Source organism: Chionomys nivalis, chromosome 6 (genome assembly GCF_950005125.1).
Source record: "Chionomys nivalis chromosome 6, mChiNiv1.1, whole genome shotgun sequence".
NCBI lineage: Eukaryota > Metazoa > Chordata > Mammalia > Rodentia > Cricetidae > Chionomys > Chionomys nivalis.
Window position 1 is genome coordinate 56,565,668 of NC_080091.1, and position 27,873 is coordinate 56,593,540.

The 27,873-nt window shown below is 47.8% G+C and overlaps 1 protein-coding gene across 2 annotated transcripts in view; it reads right to left on the reverse strand.

Annotated features, from left to right (window-relative positions):
* Positions 1–4,725: 4,725 nt before the first annotated feature.
* The window catches only part of Ccdc149 (coiled-coil domain containing 149), a 93,999-nt gene continuing 70,851 nt past the window's right edge, over positions 4,726–27,873 (reverse strand). The window contains exons 10-13 of one of the 2 annotated variants that reach the window (XM_057772216.1): positions 21,909–21,985; positions 20,397–20,429; positions 14,483–14,599; positions 4,726–7,054 (exon numbers count right to left, since the gene is read on the reverse strand). In XM_057772216.1, coding sequence (XP_057628199.1) covers positions 6,624–7,054; positions 14,483–14,599; positions 20,397–20,429; positions 21,909–21,985 — 658 coding nt within the window. In that variant the 3' untranslated portion in view covers positions 4,726–6,623. The remainder of the gene's footprint in view (positions 7,055–14,482; positions 14,600–20,396; positions 20,430–21,908; positions 21,986–27,873) is intronic. The other variant, XM_057772217.1, reaches the window with a different exon arrangement.

The following is a 27,873-nucleotide window of genomic DNA, read 5'->3' on the forward strand; positions in this document are numbered from 1 at the left end:
CTTTCATTGGCCTCCGGTACTTTTTTGAGACTGCTCAGCTCAGTTTCCTACCTCCTGAAAATATCCCGGAGTTTTTGCAAGACTTCTCCTGCCTCCCCCATCTTGTAGGGAGAAGGTTCCATCATCAGTTGCTATCCTTCAGGAGGACTGAGGATTAAGAGCCATTCAAGGACATTAGAATGTGGCTTCCTTACAAAAAGATATAGACACAGCCCAGAGTCAGAGGGGAGGAAAACCCATGGCTATGAAGTGAGTCCTAGGCTGGAGCCCCTACTTGACTGAGAGTGAGGTCAGTGTTGAGGTACCCAGGCATGCAGCTCCCTAGATACAAGAGAACAGCCTGTGTATGTCTTCTACCTCTACAAACCGAATCTGAGTACCTCCACTTCTCCCAGACCTCAGCTGTGAGACAAACTGAACCACAGCCAGAAATCCACCCCACCCCCCACCCCGTGCTGAGTTTCACCCTGTTTCCATAGTTGAAAGTCGTGCAAACCAGATGCCAGTGACATGGGAGCCCCTGATGGAGAGGAACAAACCCATCTCTAGCTACATCCTCTCCTTTGCTGCTCTGAGATGGCCAACTCAGAACTCTGGGGGAAGCCAGGCTTGGGATCATCAGGTGTGTCTCATGGCTTGCATTCTATTCTTCTGGGGTCACCAAACACCCTAGCAGACCCAATCCATGTTTACTCTGTCCATTCACAGAGTTATCAACTATCCTGAGTGCCCAGAGCTAAGAAACCCTAGGAAAATAACAAGTGGACAAGTTGCAGGTCACTGAAAGAGCAAGGGAACTCTAGTTGGCAGTTTGGGCTCACATAGGAAGACCTGATTGAACCCCAGCTCTGGCACATGCTTCTAAGTTGTATGACTCGAACAAGTCACAGAACCCATATAAAATATGGTCACTGCAGAGTTGTTCTGAAGCCTAAATGTGGGTGCTCATGAGAGGTGCTGAGCAGAACAACATCTTTGATTGTGACCCAATTAGTCTATTAACAGCGGCACCTCAATCGGACAAAGCTATCCCTAACAGTGGATCCAGCCACCTTGTAAGGTAGCGCGTGTCATGCACCTAGAAGGATTTCAGTAAAGAAAAGCTCTTCCACCTGAGGTTTCTAGAAAGCACTGCCACAGCCAACCAACCAGAGGCCACAGGAGACCGCTCTGCCTTTTCAGCTTTGGTGGGGAGGGGACTGAAGGAGAAGAAAAGATTGGGAGCCATAAGGCAGACATCTGGATCTTGGCACAAAACCTTGTGTGTCACCAAGACCGCCCACTGGACTCTACTTGATCCCTGGCTTCTATTTTTACTTCCCTCATCTTACAGATCTGGCTTATGGATCTCTTTATATTTGCTGTTTCGACTTCCTGGACGGCTTGCTAATCAGTTTGCCGGTTTGACTCACAGGGTTTGCGTTCATTGCTGGGACTTAAACCCACACTTGTTTTGATTTCTTTCTGTAAAATTAGAAGCATTTGATGTAATGGCTGCACCTACCCACAGCTGGTAAAGCAAGGATAATGCTCGATGCCCGCATAGCTTACACACAATGTAGACAATAATTAGGGATGCTATCTTTAGATGTTAGGATAAGCTGTTTTTCAGAATGGCAGGGATGTTTTTAATTTTTTTCCCGAGTGGGGCTTATTAGTGCATATACACAAAAATACTAAAAAACTTAAGAAAATAGAGCAAATCAGTGAGTGCTTTAGCCAGCTTTAAAAGCCTGCAGGAAACAAACCAACCGACTTTAGATCTGCTGTTTGGACAAAATGCATAAAATCTTTACATTCTCCATAGTTTTCACTATGCCATATGATTAAAGAACTTCAGGAGGAAGATTGCAGGGGCTAGGTTGCCGTAGAATGCCGGACGCAATGCACAGCCAGGACTCGGCCTTGGTGGAGGCTGGGGAAAGGGTGATTGACACAGCTAATGCAGACCTTTAGTCCCCAAGTCAGCAAAGTCACACTTACAAACAATTCATTGTGTGCTTGTGCATGATGTGGGGATGACGGCGTGCACTTTCCGTGGTGCACACACGGAGCTCAGAAAACAACTTTGTTTACAGGGGTCTGGGCCTTGAACTCTGGTTGCTAAGCTTGTGCAGCAAGACCTTTGCCCACTGAGCCATAGAGCTCCTAAGGCTCACCCTCTTTCCCTTTCTCTCCTCCTCCTTTTCTACTTCTTCTCCTTTTGCATATGAAGGGTGTGTGTGTGTGTGTATCTGTGCACGCACGCACGCGCGTGTGTTCCAAACTCTCAAATACACCAACTGTGGAACTCTCTGTTTTGGCTAGTCTAGATAGCTGGCTCCTGAGATTCTGTCTCTGTGTCCCAAAGGCTTGAACAGGAGACTGCCACATTCACCCAAACTTCACCCGAATGCTGTGGATCCAAACTCCAGTCCTCAACTGTACAGCCGGCTCACACCAGCAGCGAACCCTCTCCCCAGGCTTCTGTACTTCAGGTAATAGTGGTATAAGATCTAGTGATAGATGATCCGTGATGATGAAGGAACCCAGCTCGCTGTGCAAAGGAGTTGAAGTTTCTTCTTTCATTAAACAAAACTAAAAAATAGCAAGTAGCTTTTAAAAAACAGTACCATGTACTTAAGGTACTTTAGTGCTGCATGTGAGTGTCCGTGCATGTGTGTGGCGGTAGGAAGACAATCGGTAGTGCTACTCCTCAGGCATAGTTCATTATTCTTGTTGTTTTGAGACCGGGTCTCTCATAGCCCTGGAATTTACCAAATCACTACTGGGCTGCCCAGGGAGCTCCAGGGACCCACCCATGTTGAATTTGTCTGATTTTGTCTCAGTACTCTGGGTTGACAAGTGTGTGCCAGCAGCCTGGAGTTTTCGTGTTTTTGTTTGGTTTGGTTTTTCCCACTTCCGAGCTGGAGCTCAAACTCAACTCCTGCTTAACAGACAAGCCTTGTACCAAAGGAGCGATCCTGGCCTCGGCTGAGATTCCCTCCCCACACATCCCAAACTCACAGGGACTGGCCAAAGTAAAGCTGTCCAGTGTAGCGTGGACTTGCCCTCCACAGCCTAAAGAAAATGTTGTCATTTAGTGAGAGGTGTAAATTGCGCCCACGCTGTGCCATGGTGGTTTGTTTTGGGGCAGCAACACTCTGGCGAGTCCTGGCTGGCCTACTTTCCTTGCTTTTCCCGCTAATTAGACCCTCTCCCGCACTCCTCTTGGCTCTCTCAGTTCAGCTGTTCGGGGAAAGGACAGTATTCAAGTGTGATTTCGTGACCACCCTTTGACCTTTGGACAGCCTTCCGGCTGCCTTCAGAGGGAATGCTCAGAAGCAGAAGGAAGGATGCTCCCAATCACATTTTCCAGAACACTCCAGCAGAAACCGTCCAAGAGGAGGGCCGTACCCAGGCATTCACAGGGTTATACAGGAAAGCCCTTGGATGTGAGGTAGAAGAGGGAGTTAGGAAAACAAGAAGGACAAAAACAAGTTGACATTGTAAAGTGACAGACAGGAAAGAATTATATTAATGAGCAAGTAAAATGACCTTTTCATGCCAGCTAGTAGAGCTGGTACAGATCTTCTCAGGGCAGGAATGTCGTAAGAATTCACTGTGTGGAATGCCACCAACGGGGGCCCCTCTAGAACCTAGCATTGTGATGGACGACGGAGTGTGTCAGAAAGCCAAGAAGGAACCTAAACTAATCCAGCTGACTTAGGTTCACTGGGGAGGAGTCTCTAGCAGGGACCTCCTGGTTTGAGGGGTTCAAAGAGATGCTGAAGAGGCTGAAGAGTGGGGGAGCAGTCAAAAGGGGACAGGCAGGGCTTGGGAAGGGAGGAAGTGAGCATGAGAAAGGCTGGTTTCTCAAGCACCAATTCATTTCCACGCCAAAGGGTTAACAGCACAGAGGATGAAGAGTGCAAACACGCTCTCTTTAAGGACTATCAAATCAGCCTCTCTAGACTGCTCGCCGCCGCACTCTGCTGGCCAAGGATCTAAGGTGGAAAACTAACAGGACAGACACACCTATGGAGGGAACACGGCCTCAACCAGGGAAGAGGGGAGAGGATATGGTCTTCTCCTAACCACAGTTGCTTTCCAGCTGCAGACCGGTCAGCAACATAATATTTTGCTTTATGAAGGAAGAACAAAAAAGCTATGTCAGGGTCAAATCTACTTACTTGCTCACTCTGCTGCCTAAGGCATGATTTTGTTTTGTCAGTTTCTCTTTTAGCATCTTCATATCAGGGAGAAGGCAGAGGGCACACCTAGCTGGACCTTTATCCATCACAATAATACTTCCTGGCTAGGTGTCTAGACATAGGCATGTGAGACTCTGCGAAGAACAAAGTATGGCAGAAATCCCTTTTCCTCCCCTCTGCTACTTAAAACGCGTTTATACATTCCTGGGAGAACTATCCTCATGTCTTTGAACACAATGCGATAAGAGGTGATGTCTGGAGCTGTTGCAACCGTGAGTGCAACTGACTCAAAACAAGCAAAGACTGGAGATGGGTACCCAGATCCCTGGAGAATTCTTGAGTGGAGATGCTCAACTTCAGAAGTTCTGGCCACACAATAGGATTCATTTACCCTATCGTTTACACTTCTCTGAGTTTGAGCTGTTGCTGGGAATACCATGGTGGACGCAGGCAATATGGTGGAGTCGGAGAGAGGATGCCACAATTAACTCTTTTAAAAAGACCAAAGGAAACCATAATTAGTGGCTGGAACTCTCTTTATTGTCTACAGAATAGAAGAGTCATGTTGGGAGGGCACAGCAGAAGTGGGGACGTGTGTTGTCATGGTTACATATGCAACAACATCAACTTACTGACTCTAATTCCATCTAATAACACAGGCCCCAGGCTGGCTGTGTACAATGAGCTTACATTTTGGACCCCTCTCCTCCTGACTTCCTAAAGCAGAGACCCTGGGGCTCACTGCAGCTTCTTGCCCTACTAGAAGGTGCCAGAGTTCGCTATAAACCCCACTCTCCTGAAAGTGATGAATGGCCCAATGATGTGTACCTGCTCAATGTGTTTCCAAGCCAGAGCTTCTGGGAGGTTCAAGTGTTTATTTTCTTTTACTGAGTCACATCTGGCTGGGTTTCCCTTAGCAGCTCTGATGTCCTATGCAGCAATACTGACCATATGTAGCCAAATACATATGGCCAACTGAGGCCTCCATCCAGAAAAAAAAAAAAAATCCCTTCGGGACTACTGGCCTGTGTTGAACTTGCAGCCTCCTCTATGGGACTGGCCTTCGTGGGAAGGGGACAAAGGGATAAACAGAACATTGGGGCCCTGTCTGAAGGTGCGCCCAGGAGTACCAGAGCATAGACAGGTTTTAGGATAAATGGGAACATGTGCCGTCTCTGAACTTCCCTTTTTAGCTGGAGTTTCCAAGGTCCATTCCATTCTGGCTCTCTGAGGCAGTTTGAGTTTGGGGATCTCAGCCATCCCACATTCCTGGGGAGATAAACTGAGCTCAGCTCAAAGGGAAGTCTGGGACTCAATGACTCTGTGAATTTCCGTAGCTCATCTTCGCCCTACGAGGAAGCAGCAGGCAGCGTGGGCAACTCCCTCCTCTCCCCTTGGACTGACGCTTGGTGTACAGTTCCTTTGTGGTCAAGGCAGGAATGAATTCATCTTTCCTCCTTCCTTACTAGACCACAACTTCAGAGTCCTGTGTTTAAAACTCGATTCCCTGGAAGCCCAGATGCAATGTTCTGCTGACGGAGTAAGTGGTTCAGAGTTTCAAGTGGGGAAACGGGATGATGCTAAGCAGCGAGCTTTCCCCAGACCCTGAAGATCCACATCATCCTATGCAGGCTGTGCTGGATAAAAACAGCTAGTGCTTCTAATACCATCTAAATAACAACAACAGCAATAATCAGAATACCACCAGGAAGTCCCCTGCCCCTGGTAGTGTCTTGTTATCCATCCCTCCAAGCCAGGGAAAGCTTCAGACCTTAGGTAGAACACTCAGCTCTGCGCTCAGCAAATAGTCACTCCAACCTGCAGCCCAACTTTCCCAGCCTGCTCTGGTCCCTCCCACCTACCACCATAAAACACTGGGTGCGAAGAACACCCATTTCTGGGGGATCCCTAGAGATTGCTACATGACAAGGTGCAGCCATGGCCCCATGAACACACTTCATTCAATTACATCTTTATTTCTAGCTACCCAGTTAGTCCCAAGACTGAGACCCAGGGGGGAAAAACAACCCAAAAAACCCTTCCTTTCCCAGCTTGTCCCATCATTTTGATGGACAACATTAAATGCTAATAGAAAAACATCTTCTCTCTAAAAAAACAAATGCTGACAGGGAGAGGGATGTAGAAATGCAGCCATATGGCAACTACGATTCCTGTGCCCGGCCATGTTCACAGCGTCACGTCTTCGGCAGACAGAGGTGACACCGAGAAGCTCACAGACCAGCATTTAATAAATCAGACAGAGCTGGCACCATTGGGCGCTCCCAGCTTGTAGCAGAATCACAGCATTTTCTCATTTGCAGACAGGAAGGTGTTTTAGCAGAAAGTGGTTGGATGCCTGTTCTGAGGCTTCAAGCGTCCCTCGCTGTCCCTGGTGTCTTCACTATGTCACCCCATCGGTCTCTCTTCCCCTCATGTTTGCACAGTGCTTCCTGTGTCTCTGTTCTCCGAGACCCCTCTGTCACCTTCCACACTGGCTGCTTTGGTCTCTGGCTGCATGGAAGGCAGGTGGTCCTGGAGAGCTGTGGTACACTTTCCCTGGGAGGCCAGACTAGGAGAAGATGGGCCCAGGTCACACCTCTGCTCTTCTGTGAGAGCCTCCCTTGTGACCTCCTCCAGGTCTGCAGCCTCTTGGCCATCAGTCAGTTGAGTTATCCCCTTTCCCACCATGGTTACGTCCTCTGAAGGTGGCTGGGGTAACGGAGGATGCGGAATACAGGAGTATTGGTTCTTGTTGCTCGGCTGTGTTGGGGAGCTGACAGCCGGCTTCCCGGCATCCTCGGGCACTGTCAACGCCTCAGCAGCTGCGCAGCCTTCATCACGCTCCTGCTTCCGAGTCTCCCCTGAAAACAGACAAGGGACAGCATTAACTCTCTGGCAGCAGCTTGGCCTCATCTTCCGCTCTTGTTAACTCCTGCCGAGCTACCTGCCCGTGACCTTGAAGAACCGATAGTTCTTTCCTCTTTCCTCCTCCAGGCAGGTCACTGGAGCCCAGGTGAATAAAGGACTCATGTTCAGAAGCCAAACAAGCACCTTCCTTAAACCTCTGCCTTATTGCCAAAGGACCTCCTATTCCCATAGAAGACTAAGTCTGTCCTTGAAAAGCTGAGGAAATACCTGAGCCTGTTAGTGACAGAGATTCCAGCTGCCTTCTGAGGATAACTTGGGGAGATTTAGTGCCATCCCTACCCTTCTTCTCCACAGCACCTCATGGTATGAGGGGAAGACACCATGTTTCCCCAGCTTTAGATAAAGACTATGTGCAAACGGCATCTAGCTCCCTCCCTCAGCACCAGACTCTCGGCCTTTAACACCCCAATCCATCAGAAACTCTAGAGGTGCCACAAACAGGAGGCAGAAGACAAGGGATGAACACTAGGTACTGTCACCTTGTCCCCATTTCCCTCCTCACTTGCTGTATGGTCACAACTTGTCTGGCCTCAGTTTCTCAGACGAGAGAAAGGGAGGACGCTAATGTCCCTCCCTGGCCTAATAAATGAGGCGGCATCACGTGACCAGGAAGGAGCAAACCGCTCTTAGTACCAAGACATGCGCATTTGGTACAATGCTGTGAGTTTCCCATAAGCCAGTGTGTCCTGGGACCTCAGGAACAACCGTGATAAAGGAGAGGGAGGATGCAAAGCTGGGTGAATCTAGCATGAGCATAGGCCTTGGTGCAAGAACGAAGGCCCCAGGGATGCTTCCGAGGACTCCTGACTGGAGCATAGTGGAGCAACACACATTAGGTACAGTCAGGCCCGCCGTTAGACAAGTACAGGAATACTCTTGGGCTGACAGCTGGTGGGTGGAGCTAGACTGTGGAAGATTGGCAGAAGGCAGAACACATGGTCCTTCCATTTTCCCATGTTACACCTTTTGAGGGAGCCTTGCTGCTTCCGGGTTAGTTCTGACACTGGTCAGCTCCTAATGACCTGCTGACTCAGTTTCCAAGGCTGGCTCACACACGTGTATCTTTCCAGTCATGTAACATACCTGTGATAGGCTTATTGCCAACTTATGTATCTGAAGAGATGTTTAGGACTTCGGAGATATACCCGTGAGTTTGGGGGCCCTTTTCAGGGAGGATTGATGTGTGGGATAGTGACTGGAAAGACCTGATTGGAATGGAGGAGGCACCTTCCAGCTGGCAGCCCGGATAATAAACAGAATCCGAGGAAGGCAGCATGGTGGGGATGCACCTTACATGAGCTGAGACCAGGCTTTCCAGCATAGAATCAATACCAGCAGCTCTCTGGAATCTTCCAAGCATTTCAGCTCCAGGCTGGGACTACCGAGGCATTCTGCTTTCTACACCGAGAACCTGGTCCTCTGCCTGTCTGCTGTTGGCCTACCAGTCCTTATAGTCTATAGTAAAACCTATCCAAAAATCCCTTTATCATTAATATATGAACTTTATCTTGGTTCTGCTCCTCTAGGAAGCCCCACCTAGCACAAGACTCCTTAGATCTTCGCAGAAACCATTCCACTTCCTCCAGTTCTAGAGTGCTGACTGGCTGGGACTTACTGGGTGCCCCTTTCCTCTAGGAACTGCTCCACACACACGGCATGGTTTATCTTCTTGTCAAACTTTTGTCCATGATATAGGGAGCCTCCACTGACTTGTCAACAGTGTTGGACATCTTCTGAACATCCAAGAATATTTTAAAAACAGAATTTAACTTTTACTTTTGAGTAGAAATATGACACATGTGGGGAGAACTGGAGAGGCCTGCCACTACTGTAACAAACACCAAGATAATCGACTTACATAAAGAAAGAGGCATTGCATGTGTCGGGGTGAGGGTGTTAGTGGGGGTTGAACCTAGGGCCCTGCACAAGCTAGGCACTCTCTCTACTACTGAGCCACATCCCTAGCCCTTCGATTTTGACTCACAGGTTTAGGAGCACTAGCCCATAATAAGCTGTCTGTTGCTTTGTGCCAGACAGCATGTTGTGGTCGAAACCACAAGCTCACCTGAGACCAGGAAGGAAAAGAAAACAAGCCCCTTGAGGAGGCTAGCTAAGGCCCCCGCTTCATCATTGTTCCACCACTTCCCTGTCCCAGTGTTGATTAATGTCCTGGGTCTGTCTCCAGCCCCTCCCTTGTGAGGTCTGTAGCGCTCAGATCCTACCTTCTCCATCCAGTCTCCCTCTGTCTCCACCAGCCACAGCCTCCTCCCTAGCTAGATCTGCTGGTGGTTTCTGGAATAGCAGGTTTTTTTTCCTTCCATTTCCAGTCCACTTCTGGGTGCACAGATGACTGTCTTGTTTTGTGACTTGTAATAAATGACCACCCCTTTAGTGACTTTAAAACACACCCACTGATTCTTTAACACCTCGGTCGGTCTCCCTGGGCAGAGCAGGAGCACAGTCCCTGGGTGACTCTAGGGCACAACCCATTTCCCACTTTCCCCAGATTTTGGTGGCTTCTTGGTTGGTGACAGAATTCTTCTAGTGCCTGTCTCCACAGCCACACCACCCGGCCTGTCGATGTGGGCCATGTTTCTCTCTTGCCTCTATCATGTAAAATGATCCATTTAGCTGTCCAGCCAGGGTCATCTTCTCACCTCACTCCCAGAAATGCACCCCATCTGCAAAGTGCTTTCACCACGGGAGATAAGGCTGAGTGAGTGGGTCCATTGGGAACCCCCAGAACATCGTTCAGCCCTCTCCATACATAGACCCTCCTCGTTTCCTTTGCTGACCTGCTGTCTACTCCTGGCTCTCTGAGGATACCTTCCTGTGTATCTGTCCTGTTTCCTTGTCCTTCATCCCATTCAGTTACTGGTAATCAAACTCCCACCCACAATGACATCCCTTAGGCTGCACATCATCCTTTGCGTAGGAGATGTAGACTCATGAGTCAAGTGTCCAGTTGGAACTACTCCCACCCCACCCCTACCACCTCCCTGGAGAATCTGCTGTTACATTCTAGAAATGGCTCACCCCCCTACACATACACACAAGTCTTCTCCCATTAGCTATCTCAGTACTGCTTTGTGTCACATGACTTTAGACTTCAAAGCCACAAGAGTGTCCTTCCTCATCTTTTCCACCATTTGTGAAATGTACAATCCCAGCTTTGTCCTCCAGCATGGCAGATGTGTCTCTCCAGATTCATGGGTTGAAGCCCCCTTCCACACCCCCAGTTCAGAAGGGGGCATTGGGAGGTGAGACTTTGGGAGAGGTTTAGGTGAGTCATGGATATGGGTCACTTACCATGGATTCAGTACCCTCATAGGAAGAGAAGATCTGAGCCTTCTCTTTCTCCACAGTGTGAGCACACAGCCAAGAGGGAAGAGAGCCCTCACCAGACACAGAGTAGACTGACACCTTGACCTTCCCAGCCTTCAAAACTATACTCACTACACAATGCAGCCAACTGCTTAGCTCTGTTCTGCAAACCCATTTGTCCGAGACTCAAAGAAATGCATGTGGCAGCTCTCACTCTCATTCTTCCACGGCATCAGTCATGGCTTGGCTGCTAAAGCCTCTGCACTCGCCTCTCTGGTCTGTATCCTCTAGGTTCAGGGAGAGGGGTCCCTTGCAAACAGGTAAGTGACCCAGGAAACAAGGGCACCCAGCCCTGGATTTCAGACAGGTGACAGGTGTGTTAACTGTGTAAGAGGATAAAACACAAATTAGAGAGGATTCCTTATGTAAGTTAGACATGTTATGTATCTTAAAGTACAGACTTATGCAGTTGGATATGTAAGGTGAACTATAACCTGAAAAGTGGGTATAATCTGAAAAGGCTGAGTTAAACATGCAGCTCAGAATTTCCACAACATGCGATAATTTATTCCATCTATGATCCATTTTAACACAATGCACGAAACGTACTGGTGAATATGAGTGGGAAGGGATAGGGGTTTTGAATGTATCATCTATTTAATTAAATAAATAGTCATTTGGGGGTGCATTTAGTTAACTAGTATGCATTTAAAGGTTTGATAAACTTTGAAAAAGCTGTAAGGTTAACAGAATCTATTTGTAGACTTCCCCGGGGTCTTTGCTCATCCCCCTTCTCCCTGAAGCTCTCATTCCCTTCTCCATTCCAAAGGGAGCCTTTGGGGGACAGCTCAGCCCCCACCTCCTCCATGAAGATTAAATCTGGCCACAAGCCCTATTCCCAGCGACAGGTTTCCCATGAGGTGGTCTGGACCTCCTAAAACTTCGAGGCTTTTTTTTTTCCCACCTCAAGTTGTTACTTATAACTAACTACCTTAAGTACAAAGTCTTGCCTGATTAATTTTTTAACTTCGCCAATGTTCTACGGCAGAGACTCAATAAATATCTTACTAAGTGCTTGAATATATGGACTTATACATGCATTCATGAAAAAGGGAATCTATTAGCATACATCCTAAACCCCATGCATCACTTTATGAAAGCAACTTGAATTTATAGTATTCATTTTAGGGTAGATTCAGGTAACTACCCTAAAACTTCTCAAAGAGGTTCTTTCTCAAAAGAGACAGAGATGCCTAACTCCGACAAATATTTAGCTACATCCAAGGAAGCTCAGGGAAGCAAATACATCAATTTCAAACTAGCAAATGAAAACCCTTCCAGTCGCGTAGAGGGGCACGAGAAACACTGAGTCAAAACGGATCCCGCTTTCAGCAGAGTGGGGGAGAGTTACTCAAAAGGAGCGAATTATGGTGTTTCTTTCCTCCAGCCACATTTTTCACCAGTGTGAGGTGAATAAACTCCTTCTGGAAATGACTCTCATGAAATTACTTCTCCTGAGACAGTTAATAGTATATTCTGGTGCCCCCGAAAAATTAATTAACCTTCCTCAGAACAGCCTCGCCCCTAAACCACTGGCGGTGTGTTTTTACTGTGGGTCAGCTGAGACCTTTGCCACCCTCATTTACATCTAAGGGAAGTTGGTCTAAATTATGCCAGGGCCTTTTGGTTGCTGGTGCTTCGCCTTGTACTATTTCTTTATATGATATTCCAATCCTGTCTAGATGTGTGAATCTTGTCACCATCTATCTCTACCCCCCTCCCCCCCAACAACGGCTTCTCCTCCTCTTCTTCCTTCTCCTCCTTCTCTACCCCCTCCTTCTTTAATGAAAAGCCTTTGAGGTTACCAGGGAAACATTTTTATTTTAAACTTTTGCTCAGGGTATGAGGAATATAGCCCTGCTGTTATCACCACAGGCTTAGTGTAGCCAGAGGAAGGGAATAATGTACACCCAAAGAGAGTGATGGATACCAGAAGGAGATGGTGGACCCCTGAAAAGGATGAGGGACACTAGCTGTGGTTCTGTTGTGTGATCTGGCTTACTTTGCTGGACAGTACCAGAACAGTATGAGTATGAGTTCTGGAAATTGTGGGTACGGCAGGGTTTACCAATACCCCCTTTCCCTTGTGTCTATCTAGAAGGCATCCAAACAGCACGCTAAAGTCAATCACCAATACACAGAAAACTTCTGAAACATGTGACAGCTGTCCAGCCTTCATTAGGACCTCTGATTCTTTGCTATGGGAACCAAATCCCTTTGAATGCTAAGACTCGGGGCGTTAACTCTTAAGCCAGCCATGAGAAGCTTTACTTTTACTTTAATTACAGACTCACAGCACTGACATTTCCATAAAAGACTTATGAATTAGGCAAAGTTGGAAAATATTATTGCAAATAATAGTCATTATTCTGGGCTGCTTCACAAACAGAATTAATATCATTAGTACTTATTAGTCACAATGCACACATCAATAAGGATGAGGCAAACGCTTCAGGACAGAGTGGGAAGAAAAAATATTGTTTCTTTTTCTTTAAAAGATGAAGAAGAAATAGTGTAGAAAAGATTGTTAGTCCCCTAAAAATGTGTCCCCCGCTCATGGGCCCAAAGGGGACATTTGTCATCTATTTTGTTGGCTGGCTGGCTGGGCTTTGTTGTCCTCCTGCATGTGGCAGCCTTCAGATGGAATTAATCAGGCCACAGCAGCGACGAGGCCATTGGGACACTGACAGCCTCTCAGAGAACGTGTCCTTGTTCCCACCCAGAGCTGGCTCAGGACAGGCAGGAACAATGCGCACTGATGAAGGGACTCTGGAAGCTATCATTTCGAATCAGTCCCTCACTCATGCTGCCCTTGTGAAGATCAAGACAGCGAGAGCTCCTTTCAGCGCAGCAGGCAGGCCGGGGCCACCCAAAACAGTCAGAGGTTCTGGCTGCCAGCAAGCCATGACCACTAGCCACAATACAAGGCCCCCATGCACTGGAGGCCAGTATTACAAGCAGTGCAAGCTGGAGGCTGCAATGACCCAGTTTTGCTTTCTGGTCAATGTGGATGAACCAGGTAAGGGGCTGTATCTAGGGATTCTTCTATAGGTACCTGAAAATGTTTCTTTTGAAAACATAGAAATGTCTTCTGTTATTACTGCTCTGACCCTGTGGTGAGCAACCTGAGGAGATAGAAGATGCTGGGTGAACCTTGCTGACCCAGCTCTGGTGGGCAGAACCACCTGTCTGCCCCCATGAGTCTTACATCATCCCACTAATGCTCTAAGTTGTGAGCTGGCTGGTTTCACAGCGCGAGCTGATGAGAGAGCTAGTCATTCCGTCTTGCTAAAGGGTCATCCAACCATCAGGGGAGGAGGGTGGGCTAGATCACACTGTGGAGCTAAGGCACTAAAGTCAAGACAGCTAAGGGTAAGTTGGAAACTGAGCAGGGTGAAAACGGAATGGGAAGGTATCACCATGGGTTGATCCGACAGCGGATGGATGAGGATGGGAACTGAGCAGGGATGGGTTGGAAGATGGGCAGTTCTGGAGAGGAGCCTCCAAGGACACAGTGAGGGCCCAGACTGAGCCGAGCCACAAGTGGGAGAACCCTGCAGAAAGACGTTTGCTACAGGTCACATGTGGATGGGGAACAGATACTGACAGGAGTTGATGAGTAACCACACACACACACACACGCAAGGGGAAGCAGGAAGAGTTGGTGGTGCCATAGCAAGAAGCCCACAGACTGCTAGGCAAGTGTAGGCTCCGAGTGAGAACTAGGAGATTGTAGCTACAGATGTGTGTGTGTGTGTGTGTGTGTGTGTGAGAGAGAGAGAGAGAGAGAGAGAGAGAGAGAGAGAGAATGAGTGTGAGAGTGTGTGTGAGTGAGTATGTGTGTGTTTAGGTATGGGGTGAGGATGTCTTCACGGAGTCCCACAGTAACTGCAGTACGAGGTACTTACTACTGGACTGACACACGCTATGTAGAGGGTACAGACCAGGAAGAGAGAGCAGACCTGAGAGGCACTTACCATCCCCGGTGCTCTCCTTGTTCTCAGTGGGCTGTTCCACAAACTTCAACAGTGGGGACCTTGACCTCTGTACGGCGGGAAGAGCCGGGTCAGTGAACAGTATGGTGTCCTTGCCCCCTATGAGGGAGATGGGAAAGTTGATTTGTCAGCCACTGGTTTAGCTGGGTAACATTTACACTTGTAAGAGTACTGTAGAATCACTGGGGAAGAGTCTCAATGAGGGGCTGCCTTGATCAGGTTGGCCTCTGAGGTGTTTTGACTACACTGACTGAGGTGAGATAACCAGCCCACGGTGGGTGGCATTCATTCCCTAGTCAGGGCCTTTCGGGCTGTAGAAAGGAAAGCAAGCTGAGCATAAGCGTCTACACAGTCTCTCTGACCTTAACTGGGGTGTGGTTAGATGCTTCCGGTTCTTGCCAAATTGGCTTCCCCGCAATCTGGAGTTGTAAGCTGAGTGTACCCTTTCTTGCTTTCGTCAGGGTGTTTTTTTAAAAAAATATTTATTTATTATGTATACAACATTCCTTCCATGTATGTCTGCAGGCGAGAGGAGGGCACCAGACCCCATTACAGATGGTTGTGAGCCACCATATGGCTGCTGGGAATTGAACTCAGGACCTTTGGAAGAACAGTCAGTGCTCTTAACCTCTGAGCCATCTCTCCAGCCCCCTCATCAGGGTGTTTTTAACGTAGCATCAGAAATGAAACTAAGATACCCCCACACAATGAGCTAGCTACTGGGTTAGGAAACTCCTTCAGCTGGGGGCAGTACAAGTAACGTAGTCAGCAGGTCCTTCTCTAGCATGTGGATAGAGCACAGCTCCTCCATCCGTGATGGAAGACCTTGACTCATTCCCGAGGAGCTGCTCGGGAACAGCTGCCCACAGTGTTACCAGTAAAGAAGTTTATGTGGCTGTGCAGAAATGAGCAGGTGGGCAGGACACCAGTAGTGGCAGCAGCAGGGAGCTTGGGGGGGGGCACTGTATTAGCTGTGCTCTGGACAGAATCGCCTGCTCACTGGGGGACAGCAAGGAGGTCACTTTCACTCTCTAATCCTCAACATGGATGACTGTGAAGAAAAAATGGAATGGTCAGGAAGAGGCGCCAGGTGTTTAGAGATCATCGGCACCGGCTCCCACACACCTGACATCTGTCCCAAGCGCATCTGGTCATGGAAACTATTTAACTGTCACAAGGCGGGTGGCATCAAGTCCTCCAGTTATCCTAGCTGTATTCCCACCTGGGACCTACATTCAGCTTACCGCCTGGTAGCGTGAGTTCTCTATAGAGGATAGAGAGGGTAGGAGTGGATGTGGGAAAGCACCACATTCCCACAGCAGAAGGCAGAGAAGGCCACGGGATGAGTAGCAGGGAGAACAGCTTTAGACATGAGCACAACAGACAGACACGCTGGCACCAGATGCATGAACGAGCAGTGTTGCCACTCTGAGGTCACGAGAGACGTAGGCCTGCTATAACACCGAGTCTTGGCTTGCAAGGCTTAAGGGTTCTCTGGGTGGAAACCATTGGGCCCCAAACAAAAGCTCCAGCTTACGAGTCTAGCTGGGGCTCCAGTCTGGCCTAGAGAAGATTTTCACTGACGCTCCATGATTTTACTTGGTCTCCTATTCATCAGAGCCCGGAAGGCCACTTGGGTAAAGACAGATGTCTACACCTCCTTTGGAGAACCAGATGAAGGTAAGCACATTTCACCAGTGTGTTTCTTGGTCCCTCTGCTTTAGAACGCTGTCTTACTAACTTGATTAACTTGCGTGAGAGAGTTCTCCACACAGTAGGCGCTTACTAAATGCCTGATAAGGACTGTGTTACCAACTGAAGTGTCTCATAGATCCTGGTGTTTGGCATGCTTGGTGCTTGCTGCCGTCTTGGGCAAATGGCAAGTGATTGGTTCCATAGCCTTTGTGTTCTCCGTCTCCTGAGTGTCAGGTGAGCTGAAAAACTGCTTGGAGCTGACCCTGAGGCTCTGCCAGGCACTTCTGCTGTCTCTGGTAGAATAAATCTAGAAACTTCAGTGTTACCATCTGGAAAGGTTTTCCAAAGAGCACTGTGGATTAATGGTTCAGGGTGACGTTGGAAGCCCTTAGTTAAGCTCTAAGCTGGCCCTCTTCTAGAGCGCAATCTGGAAATGCCTTCGTGGATCCTAGGTTACTGGCTTTAGGAACCGTCACAGGCGACAGGAGCTTCACAGTATACTCCTTTCCCTTATCTCCACATAGTACATCTCCAGGTCAAGGGCAGTACTGCATTTCATGGCCATTTGTCTCCAGCAGGTAGACTGTCACCCTCCTAGCCTTCTTGGGGGGCTCCCTCCCCTCTATATAAAACAGTTTCTAACCCTGTGCCCTGGTGAGTGGGAATCAGCAGCGATCAAGGCAGCCTGGGGGTTCCTCTCACGGGAATTCTTTAGGGTGGAATGTCCCCTTGCCCCCCCCCCCGAAACCCTAGGATATCATTATTAAAGTGGCTTCTAAAAAAAAAAAAAAAAAAAAAAAAAGAAGCTTCTGCAAAAATCTGAGTGAAGGGAATGTAGAGAAGGTGAACAAGTCAGCCTTCACCTACGCCAGTCACAGTAGGGTGGAAAGAAGACACACCGCTGCACACTCTTGCCTGGAGATGGTGCCCCCATGTTAGCAACACGCCAAGGTCTGGTCCCTCTTGCCATGCTTGGGAAATTCAAAGCCTTTCTTCTGAGGCTCCTGGTTCGGCTGCCCTCCAAAGGTCTGCAGGCAGCTGTGGGCACTAAACTGAGCTCTAATGGGCAGTCGGGTAGCCTAAGCTTTCATCTGGCTTATACTTAGAGGAGAGGGTGTGTCTGGGAGGAAATCCCGCATGCCAGGTCAAAGGACCACCAGTGCAGAAGGCCACACAGGCTTGTCACTCTGCTGGCACCCAGTGGCTGCAGGCTCTGCTGAGTCCATATGGCACCAAAGTTCTCGTTCCTGCCTCTAAAAATGAGCCAAATACTTTCAACCCCCAGATTTTTTTCCCTTCCTCAGCCTGATGCCTGGAATGGAGACAGTATGAAGATTAAAAGCTCAAAAAGCCAGATTATAGCATCTAACCAGATTGCTTTTTGGCTTTTGGCATTTCTGTGGATTGTGTCTGTGTTCTTCACACCCTGTGTGTGTGTGTATGTATGTGTGTGTGTCTGCCTGTCTGTCTGTCTGCCTGTCTGTGTGTATATGAGAGAGGGAGAGATAGAGGTGGAGGGAGGGAGAGAGGGGCCTATGTGTCATAGCTCTTACATGGGAATCAGAAGGCAGTCTTGGATGTTGTCCCTGCCTTCCACCTCATTTGAGACTGGGTCATTTTGGCATTTGCTGTGTGCGCCAGGCTGTCTGGCTCCCTAGTTTCCCCACCTCATCTGACTGTCAGAGCACTGGGATTACAGATGTGTGCTAAAATGCCTGGCTTTATGTGGGTTCTGGGGACTCTAACTCGGGTCCTCTTGCTTGTGCAGCAAGCACTTTATCCAAGCACCAGCTTCCAGCACACGGCATTTCTCTGTATAATGTGGACACATCCAGGTCAGCAGTCCTCAGAGCAGCCTATATAGATCTGAGAAGACCTAGGGAAGGATATCAGCAGACGGGAGTAAAGGGATCAGTCCCGGCTAGGAACCACGGCCTGTAACACCTACCATCTGGCTTCCTTGAAGTAGTCCACTAGCTTTATCACTATCAAGGGACAGGATAAACAGTTTGGAATAGTCTCATCTATCTAGATGACTTCTCTCTATAGCCTGACATTTGTCAAATACATTTACTCTTTAGCAAGATCACAAATTGGCTCCAAGTCTACAAACTACCGTCAAAATCCCTACAATGGGGCTGGGGGATATATCTTATTGGTAGCAAGCTTGTCTAGCATGTATTTGCCCCTGGATTCAATCCACAGCATTAATGGAGATAGTGTGATAGTGAATGCCTGCGATGCTAACATTTAGAAAGTAGAGGAAAGGGGATCTGGAGTTCAGGGCCATCCACAGCTACCTCAGCAAGTTCAAGGCCAAACTTGACTCCACGAGACTATCTCATAAAACAAAACAAAATAAAACTAGATAGTATTGGTCAGGAGAGTGAAGAGGGGAAAAGAAAAGACTCACAAAGTCTTCTGCCTCATAAATTCTTTTCCACAGCCCACTAGAGTCTCCGAAGAGGTTTTTTCCTGCCTTCTGAATTCCTCCTCTCTGGTCCAGAAACCAGTATCCACTTGATGTCATTTGCCTGTGTATCTTGGCTCAGAACTGTGGCCATCCAGACTCATAAAAGATGGCTGGTGAAACTCGAAACAAGCAAATCTAATGCCATCTTCTATGACCTGTGTGTCATTAACCCCTCCGTTTCTTGTTCTAAAATGAGTGTATCGGACCCACTCAGGAAAGGGGAAAATGTTCTTCCATATGTCAGCTCTGACTGGAAGTTGACCAATATGGAAGATGGCTGCCACATCAGCAAGGAAAAACGCTGTGATAGATTTGTCATGCCTGTCACTAGTGTGAGAATGGGGTCTATAATACACACCAAGTATTTGTCATCCTGAATCTTCTTGCTCTTGACTGTTCTTCACAGAGGGCATCAGACTCAACCCATCATCTCCCTAGTGCTTCTCTCTCAGCCACTCATTGATGGAGGAAGGTCATTGGCTAATAAAGAAACTGCCTTGGCCCATCTGATAGGGCAGAATTTAGATAGGTGGAGTAAACAGAATAGAATGCTGGGAGGAAGAGGAAGTGAGCTCAGACTCGACAGCTCTGCTCTCTGGAGCAGACGCCATGCTCCCCTCTCCCCGGCAGATGTGATAAAGCTCCGACCCAGGATGGACGTAGGCTAGAATCTTCCCGGTAAGCGCACCTTGGGGTGCTACATACATGAACAGAAATGGGCCAAGCAGTGTTTAAAAGAATAGAGTTTGTGTGTCTTTATTTTGGGGCATAAGCTAGCCAGGCAACCATGAGCCGGGCTGTGGGAAGAGGCCCGCAGCTCCCTACTACAACTCATTCAGCACTAAGCCCTTAATGCTTCGATCTCCTCGCCACCACTTGATGGAGATTCACCTTACTTCCTTAGGCAGACTACAGGTTCATGGGGGCGGGGCAGGTTGCCTGACATGATCAGTGCTGTACTCACAAAGCTGAAGCTCAAAGTAGGTACCAGCCCAAGGATGAACTGATATAAGTGGAGAAGACTTTGCTCATTCCCTTCCAGATGCTGGTAAACAAGACAATTCCCTGAAACCAATGGGACTCAGCACCTTCCACTGGGATTTAGCTGCTGCTTGGGGAGATGACGAGAAAGAAGAAGTGGAGGAGGCAGAGGAGGTGTGATGGGGAGAGAACACACTGCTTCTTGCTTAGCCAGCAGTAGGTTAAATGGAGACACACAGAAGCAGGAGGAGAAGAGCTTAAGGTGGAGACACAGAAGTAGGAGGAGAGCTTAAGATGAAGACACAGAAGCAGGGGTAGAAGGGTTGTGATACACACAGGGAGTCACCCCACCCCCTGCTCTTTCTCTCCAGGACCGCACCCACCCCAAGACAAGGTTCCATCCACACACCCTTCCCTCATGCCCCAAAGCAAGGCTGTTGCAATAACAAAACTATACCCAAAAGGAAAAGTGCCACTCCCTGCTGTGTGCCCCCACTGTATCTGTGTGGTGGCCAGAGACTAGAGCCCCCATGCCTACAGCATGAAACCTACTGAGGCTGGTCCTTCCAGCTATCTGTACACAAGTGCTTACTTTGCATGAATTGGGTTCTTTATTTCAATAAGTTATTCTACCTAGAAAGTTCTCAGAAAGGTAGACAGCAAATTTCTGCTATTCACATACATGGATGGTAGACTGTGTCCCCGATTTAGCCACAAGAAACCCCAAATATTTCAAAATGAACATACTCCCAAATCCAACTGAAACATTGTAGCTCAGGCCTTCGGCAGCACAAAGAAGGAAAAAAACAGTCATTATTGTAGAACAGCCATTTGCAGTCCCACCTGACCAAACAAACACCAGCCACGGGAAATTCCCAGCATCGATCCACCCATTCAGCTTCCATCTTTTTACATAAATCACCCAAATAAAGCAGTGAGAAATTCACTAACTCATTCTGAGAGGGGGGAAAAAAACCCAAAGCTTCGGTACATGCACAAAAACAGCAATTTGACTGCACAAGTAAATGACGAATTTGTCTGTCTGTGTTGAAATTCAATGCAGTGAAAGAAAGGCCTTCCCAGAAGATGAGGTTTGAACATCATCAGAAGCAGGAGGTGGAAAAGGACCACTCAAATCCCCAGGACGGCACTTGCCACTAATTAGCTCTGTGAGGTCTTTTGACATCCAGTTCAAGGAATCTCTGCGAAAAATTCCAATTTATGAAGCACACTTGCGGGCAACCGAAGGCAGCTATTCAGATTTCCACCAAGGAAAACGTGACGCTGTCCACCTCCTCTCCTGTGGCAATTTTCATTTCTCATCAGCACAGGGATGCAGCCCACGGGAGCCGAGGGAAGAGACCGCTCTGTGCTGAAAGGGTAAGGCACTAAAAATACCCGGACAATGTTCCTTCCAGGGAACCAGGAGGCGGCAGAAAGTGATAAATATAAGTTTCCAAACAGCGTAAAGACAAGGCGGAGAACTGACGGGGTCTCCTGAGAGGGCTGTTTTACCGGCATAAACGGGATAAGTATAGCTCATTAGAGAGAATCACCACGGCTTCTCACACGTTGGACAAACGCGGGGAGAAAAATCTCCTCGGGAAATTTTTGTTTTCAAGCTACATAAAACGGTCGGGAGGGGGAGCGGCAGGGGAAGGTGGCCATGAAGTACATCTGGGTTGGAGAAATGGTTGGCGCTTCATTTTTAGTACTGGTGATTAAACCGAACAAATCTTTGTGTGGTTTTACGTTCCATTTTAGGGCTGATGATTAAATTGCACAAATCTCTGTAAGATCTGAGATTTGTTTTTTAGGACCGGTGATTACACTGAACAAATCTTTGTGTAGTCTCCCATTTCTTTTAGGAGGGAAGGTTACATGGAACAAATCTTGATGACTATTGATAAGAAACGAAACAACTCACGGGCTGTCACAGGGGTTAGTGTGTGTGTGTGCTCGCATGTGCGCACACACACACACACACAATAGTTTGAGGAGTTAGGCTACCTAAACTCCAGTGCCCCACTAATGAGATTTTGAAATTTTATTGTTTATTTCTGAATTTGTCCCTTCCACGGACCTGTCATCAGATGGCTTCTCAATTTGAAACATTTGTGGCTTGTTTCTCAGAAGTCTCCAAACCAAACGGCCTCAAACAAGCAGAATCTTCTTGCAAATTGTCCGAGACTGTTCTTTTAAAAGGGAACAAAATCCTAAAGCAGAAGAAAGCCAGCACGGTTCAGAGGTTCCGCTTACCTGGGAGACTCCACAAACCGGAAACCTCCAGAGTTCTTAGTTTCTTCTCCAGCTCTGCCACTCGATTCCCTAGGATTCTGGAAGAGGCAGGGAACTATCAGGAGGAGACTGAGTCACCACCGGTCAGTGTTTAGGCCTACGTGTAGCTAATGGGAAGGTCAATAGGGCAAGTGAGCACGCATGTGCACACATGATAAAGTCTGTTGAAAGTGCACGTGGAACCTGAAAATCAATAGAAAATAAAGTGAAACACACACACATACACGTATACCATTCGACTGAGTTCTGTTCCACAAGGCAATCCCCTGGATTCCATACGACCGACGATTGTTCATTGCTAAAGGTAACAACTCATTTTGAACACTCTTAGCTGCAACAGGCCCTCATTCTGTGAGCGTAGGTTTTATTTTGGAACCAGCAAGTATGATAGAGGGGCACACCTGAAAATGCTTCTTCCGAGGCAATAAAGTAATAAGATCGGCTTTCACAGACCCACACGAGGTCTCACTGATGCCCATGCCCTAGATATCAAGAACCATGTCTGATACAGTGTAGGTGGCTAATAAATGTGTGTAATTAAACACAGGCCTTTTCTTTTGTGCTATCTGTAACCGTCTATGAAAAGGGTGAACAATAAGAATTTCAAAAGAGCTTTCAGCGGGACTATGTGATGACTCTGCAGGCAAAGGCATCTGCCAGCAAGTTTGACGATCTAAGTTCGATCCCCAGGACCCACACAGTGGAAGGAGAGAACCAACTCTTGCTAGCTTTTCTCTGACCTCCATACAGCAGACACGGCACATGACTAAACAAATCTTAAAAAGAATTTTAAAATAATTTACAGTGATTTGGAAATCACTAAGATAATGAGGTTGTTTTCCAAATGACCATTCACTGGAACAGCTCAGTTCTGAAATGTGCACTAGAAAAGGTCAGACTGTGGGCTTGGAAGGCAGGCTTTGTGCGCACGCATAGGTAAACATCCGGTCATAAGCTCCAGGCATTAAACAGAGCTGGGACATGACTGACAGCCATGTAAAACCTTGCTTTCCAGTGGTTTGGAATTGGAAACCAGTCTTTATTTTCATTTGGGGGATTTTCTTGGCACCGCTGTGCTGAGATGACATGAAAATCTCCTTAATAGCAAATTCTCGATTCCTTTCAGTGGGGAAAAATTAGAGCAGCTGAATTATTCTCCTACGTCTCTTTCTGTTCCAGAGATAGCTGCTCACACCCACGTACATTCGGGGCCATGAATATGCATATGGCTGCACATACATACAGTTCATCCTGGTTTTACCTGAATCGACCTGCAGGCTCTTCGTCTTCTCTCGGAGTTCATGGGGGAAACTGGCCCTGCTCTGCTTGCTTTCCTGCATCCAGTTACTACAGCTCCTCTCTCCCTCCTTTCCTCCAGTCTCTCCTCTTCACAGCACTCATCCACTTCATCCAGTTTCGCACCATCTGTGGGGTCTGTTTTGCTTTTACACCCTTGACCCTTCCATCGACACCGCTGTTCCTAATCTGCCTTTCAATATTTTGCACGGAGCTTCTGATGCCAGCTCCCTTCCTCGCGGTTGATGGGTCTGACGTGTAATCACAGCAGTACTCCCTTGTTTCTTAATGAGATGAGATCACATGTCTGCAGCTGCTTCTTAGGACAAAGGCTAAGGCTTTACTCCTCAGTGATGCTGAGGGATGCCCCGGGCTGGGTTTATAGGTTGAGTGCAGGATTTGTTCACACTGTTTCCGGATAACCCAGCCATTTCTCAGAGAAATGGAATGAGTGAAGTGGCCCGTACCCCCTACCTCCTACTCCCATAGAGCCTGCTAGAGTTTCTCAGTGGTTGCTGTGTTCTCTGGTCTGATACCTGAGGTAAGAAAGGATCAGGGAGAGAAGCTGTGGCTATGGCAACAACAGCAATAGAACCATCAGTAATAGTGACTGCAATTCCTTAAAAAGCTGTGCTCATGGAACTGTGGGTACAGCCATAGGTGATGTGCAAAATACAACCCAAGACGCTTTGCACGACTGGAAGGGATCTCCTGCCCAGACTCAGTCAGTGACTTAGGCAGGGGTTATGGGAGCTGCTAAAGAGGCCAGAGGAACCACAGTGGCTGGCAGCTCTCAGGATGGAGGGAGGGGTAAGAACAAATGCAGCTCGGGAAGTCTAACCAGTGCGAAACCAGCTCCTGGGATCCACCTCTGTGCTACAGGCTGGAGGCACAACCGAAAGGAGAGGACCCTGTCCCAGTTCCTAGAGACCAATAGCATGTTAGCAGACACACATGGACAGTGTGTTAGGGAACCTGAGGACAGATGATACATAGCCAGCATTTGTTCCAATCCAGGTATTGTGCCTTGGAAGAATATGCACATACTACCCTATTTTTTTGTTTGTTTGTTCTATTTTGGTTTTTGTTTTTCTTCAACATCTGGATAGGCAGTCCTTGATTTATAGACGAGAAACTTGAAGCTCACAGAAGACAATGACTTACTTACTCAGGGTCACACAGCTGGGAATCGGAGGGACTAGACAAAGACTAAGCCGGAAAACACACAAGCCTAATAAAAGCTGAGAGCAAAACTGATGAGCTATGAGAAGGCAGAACAGGAGAGGCCAGTAGCACCTCTGATGGAGAAGGAGCCTATGGCCATTGCTGAGAGTGTTCGGGCTTTTAAGCACAAGTTCTGGGGAGCCATTGAGGTCTTCTAAGCAGCAGAAAGCAGCTTAGGAAGTAGTCCTCACATAAAGTTGAGAATAGACAAGGATTAGAGGTAGAGACAGAAAGACCACTTGGTTGGAAGTCATCCAGGAACATGAAGATATGACCAACAACCAGTCGAGATACAGGGGAGCCAAAGGAACAGGGACACAAGGAGGGAGGGGAGGAGCTGAGGCTGTGTTAAAGATGCTTGACCACATGGCAACTCGTGGAAGAGATAACCATCTGAGCATAGGGCCAGAGAGGAGATCTACTCTTGCCAACAGAGTGAGGCAGGAACTGGAGACTGGCAAGAAAGGGCATTGACAAGGAAAGGAACAGGGACAAGACAGAGCCTGGAAGCCAATGGGAGAGAAATGCTAAAGGGAAGGGTTCACTTCTTCCAGGAAGTTCATGGGAAATGTGACATCTACCTTGGTGTCAAGAGCATGAAGGGAACCCCAGTTCCAAGTGAGAAGCTAAGACAGATTAGCAGATGGGAGGGAGATGAGTCTGCAGGGAAGACAGCCAGTAGCACACAAATGTAGCCAGGGCAGGAGATGGAGGCGCACCTAGGCTTGGGAGAGGTTTTTGGAATGGGTAGGATGAGAGTTGGTTTTTTGTTGTTTTGTTTTGTTTTTTAAGGTAGTTACAGGTTGTTTTAAGATATAGTACAGATATTGGTACATGTGCCCCACCCCCTGCCCCTTAGTCTAAGAAAATCCTCCAAATGTCAGGCCTCCATACTGACTTTGCCGCACAGCTTCTGATGCCATTCCTGGGAATAAGCTTAGAAATCAACAAAGAGAATCCAGGAGCTGGCCAGTCTGGCAGAATTCCTAGGTGAGCGTCCAGAAAAAGGCCCCAGCCTGAAGAGGAAGCTGTGGCTCTCTGTACTGCCTGGTGTGCCCCACCCAGAGCCCCCTGAAACGCTGCTGTGATCCAGGACATCACTGTTACATGAGATTTAAAAACTTCCCAGCTCATTTGCTACAGGCTAGGGAGCAGCAAAGGTATGTCACTGAATTTTCAGCCTCTAACAGCCGTCTCCTCTGCTGCAGCTTCAGCCTCTTAGGGAAGGGAGCCTCCTCCCTTCTTTAGTGGGAACCAGGTAATGGCTCAGGCGTCATCAAGAAACAGAGCCAGCAAACTGCCACGCCATTGAGCATCATTCAAATGCAAAGTCCCACGGTACTTAGCCGTTATCAAAATGGTTTCCACAGGACCCTTTGCCTGGCCATTGTGAAAGAGATGAAAGCCTGTAGGCAGAGCAAGAGCTTCCAGAAGGGAGGCTCTTTAGTTCTGACATATTACCTCACCTTAGTAAAGCCTTTTTTTTTTTTCAGTTATAAGGCTAAATCACAGGGGTACCGGCAAGCTGACCAAATTCACATTCTGTTCTCAATCTTCATCTATGGTACAGTTAACTTCTTTATATACCTCCAGGAAGTAATGAAACTGAAGGCCTTCAAAGTACCAAAAAAACGGCATATGTAACACTCCTTTGTGTGCCAATACGATGCTACCTCCACGATCTACCGTTACAGGAGAAAAGCAAGCAGAAGAACAGACACAAAGGGCGCCCCTCTCTTTTCTTTCATAAAGAATTACTGCTTTTTTTTGTTTTAAAAAAAAGTCCATATATATAAGAATTCTGAGGTGTGTTTTCACATACTGTGCCTTTGTTTGCATGATTCTAAGGTCACATGGAACACAAGAAATGGTGACTTCTCCCAAGTAGGGGATTTGGACAGCCGAGATGTGTGGAGGGGCACAGTTATTTAACCGTGGCTCATGTGCAAAGTGGTTCTCAATAATAAAACAAAGTAACAAGAAAAAAAAAACACGATGAATGGAAATGTCAACCTCCACGGAGCGAGAAAGTGGTTTGCATCTGGGGCCTATGCGTTGCAGTGGGTTCGAAAGAGCTCAGAGCCCCTGGCCAGGAGTGAGAAGCAGGCTGACTGCTGTTTCCAGGGGATCCCCAAAGACAGCCCTCCCCCACTAGAGTCCCATCCCTGCTTCCTGAGAAGTAGCTGTGGTTGAGCATGGCTGTTTCATTTTGCAAGGCTGTTGCAAATGTCTCCTGTCAATAAATTACCCTGTCATCCAGGGAGATTGCCGGCCTCCCTTTGATGCTCTTGCTTTCTCCCACATACATCTTCATCTCTGCTACGGGCTTCTCTACACTCCATCATTTCCTTTTTCTCTTTTGTTTTTATAACACTTTCAATCATTTTCCCGTGTCTCTTCCCCAAGCGTCCCTGCCTTTGGCAGTCCCAACTCTCGGGTCCCTCCCCTTGAACTCTAACATCTGTTCTTGCACCGTTCTCCTGCAGTGTCCTTGTGGCTCTAAGTGTGAGTCTCAGGAGCAGGACCACCTATAACTTCCAGGGTTTTGTGCAAGATAAAAATGTGCCCCCGCCCCCTCCATGTGAAAAAATAAGTATCATGAATTTCAAGATGGTGGTAACAGTATCTGGCCAAATGCCAAATCCTTCTTGGTGTCGACTGCATGCCACAAAGCTGGCTCTGTGATTCAAATGAGTTCCCGTGTTAGAAACTAAATTTCCAAGCTCGTAGGGCAATGCTCATTGCCCTTAGGAGGGTTAGGATGAGATGAGGAGGAGGGTGAGGGCCCCACCATAGCATCAGCGGGTCCAGGGAAGCATGCTTACCGCATCTGACCATGTGGTACCCGGGTCATATTCAGATGTGGCATGAAGGCCACCACCAGACACAGTGGCATGCTCTGGAACTCAGCCTCCTGGGGCGTGAGAAGTGAACTTCTCATTTTAAAAAATATTCATAAACTACCTAGTCTCGGGTACTCAGCTTTAGGAACAGAAAACCGACTGATGTAGGTGACACTGTTGGCTTTAATTCACTTTTCACTCAGCATTCTCAGGACATTTTCAATTGTGCGCTGCTGCTCCTGACCACTGTTTTAAGGTGCCTTAACTTGCTCAGTTTGAAACAACATAATCAACACTCATTTAAAAATCAAACAGGGTGCTCCATTGTATTGACTCTTCCTTTGACAGGAAGTTCCCTCACAGGGACAGCAGTCCAGTCGAAGCTGACGGTTGCTTTCCTGGTCATCAGAGACCCTCAGATTCAAGTCCTGGAGTTGAAGGGGCACTGAGGCAGCTCCCGCCTCAAAAGGAGGGCTAAGGAAGAGGTGAGAAAACTGCCATTGTCCTGTGGGAGCTACCATGAAACTGGTGTTAACAGAGCACAGCTCACTACGAAATCAAGA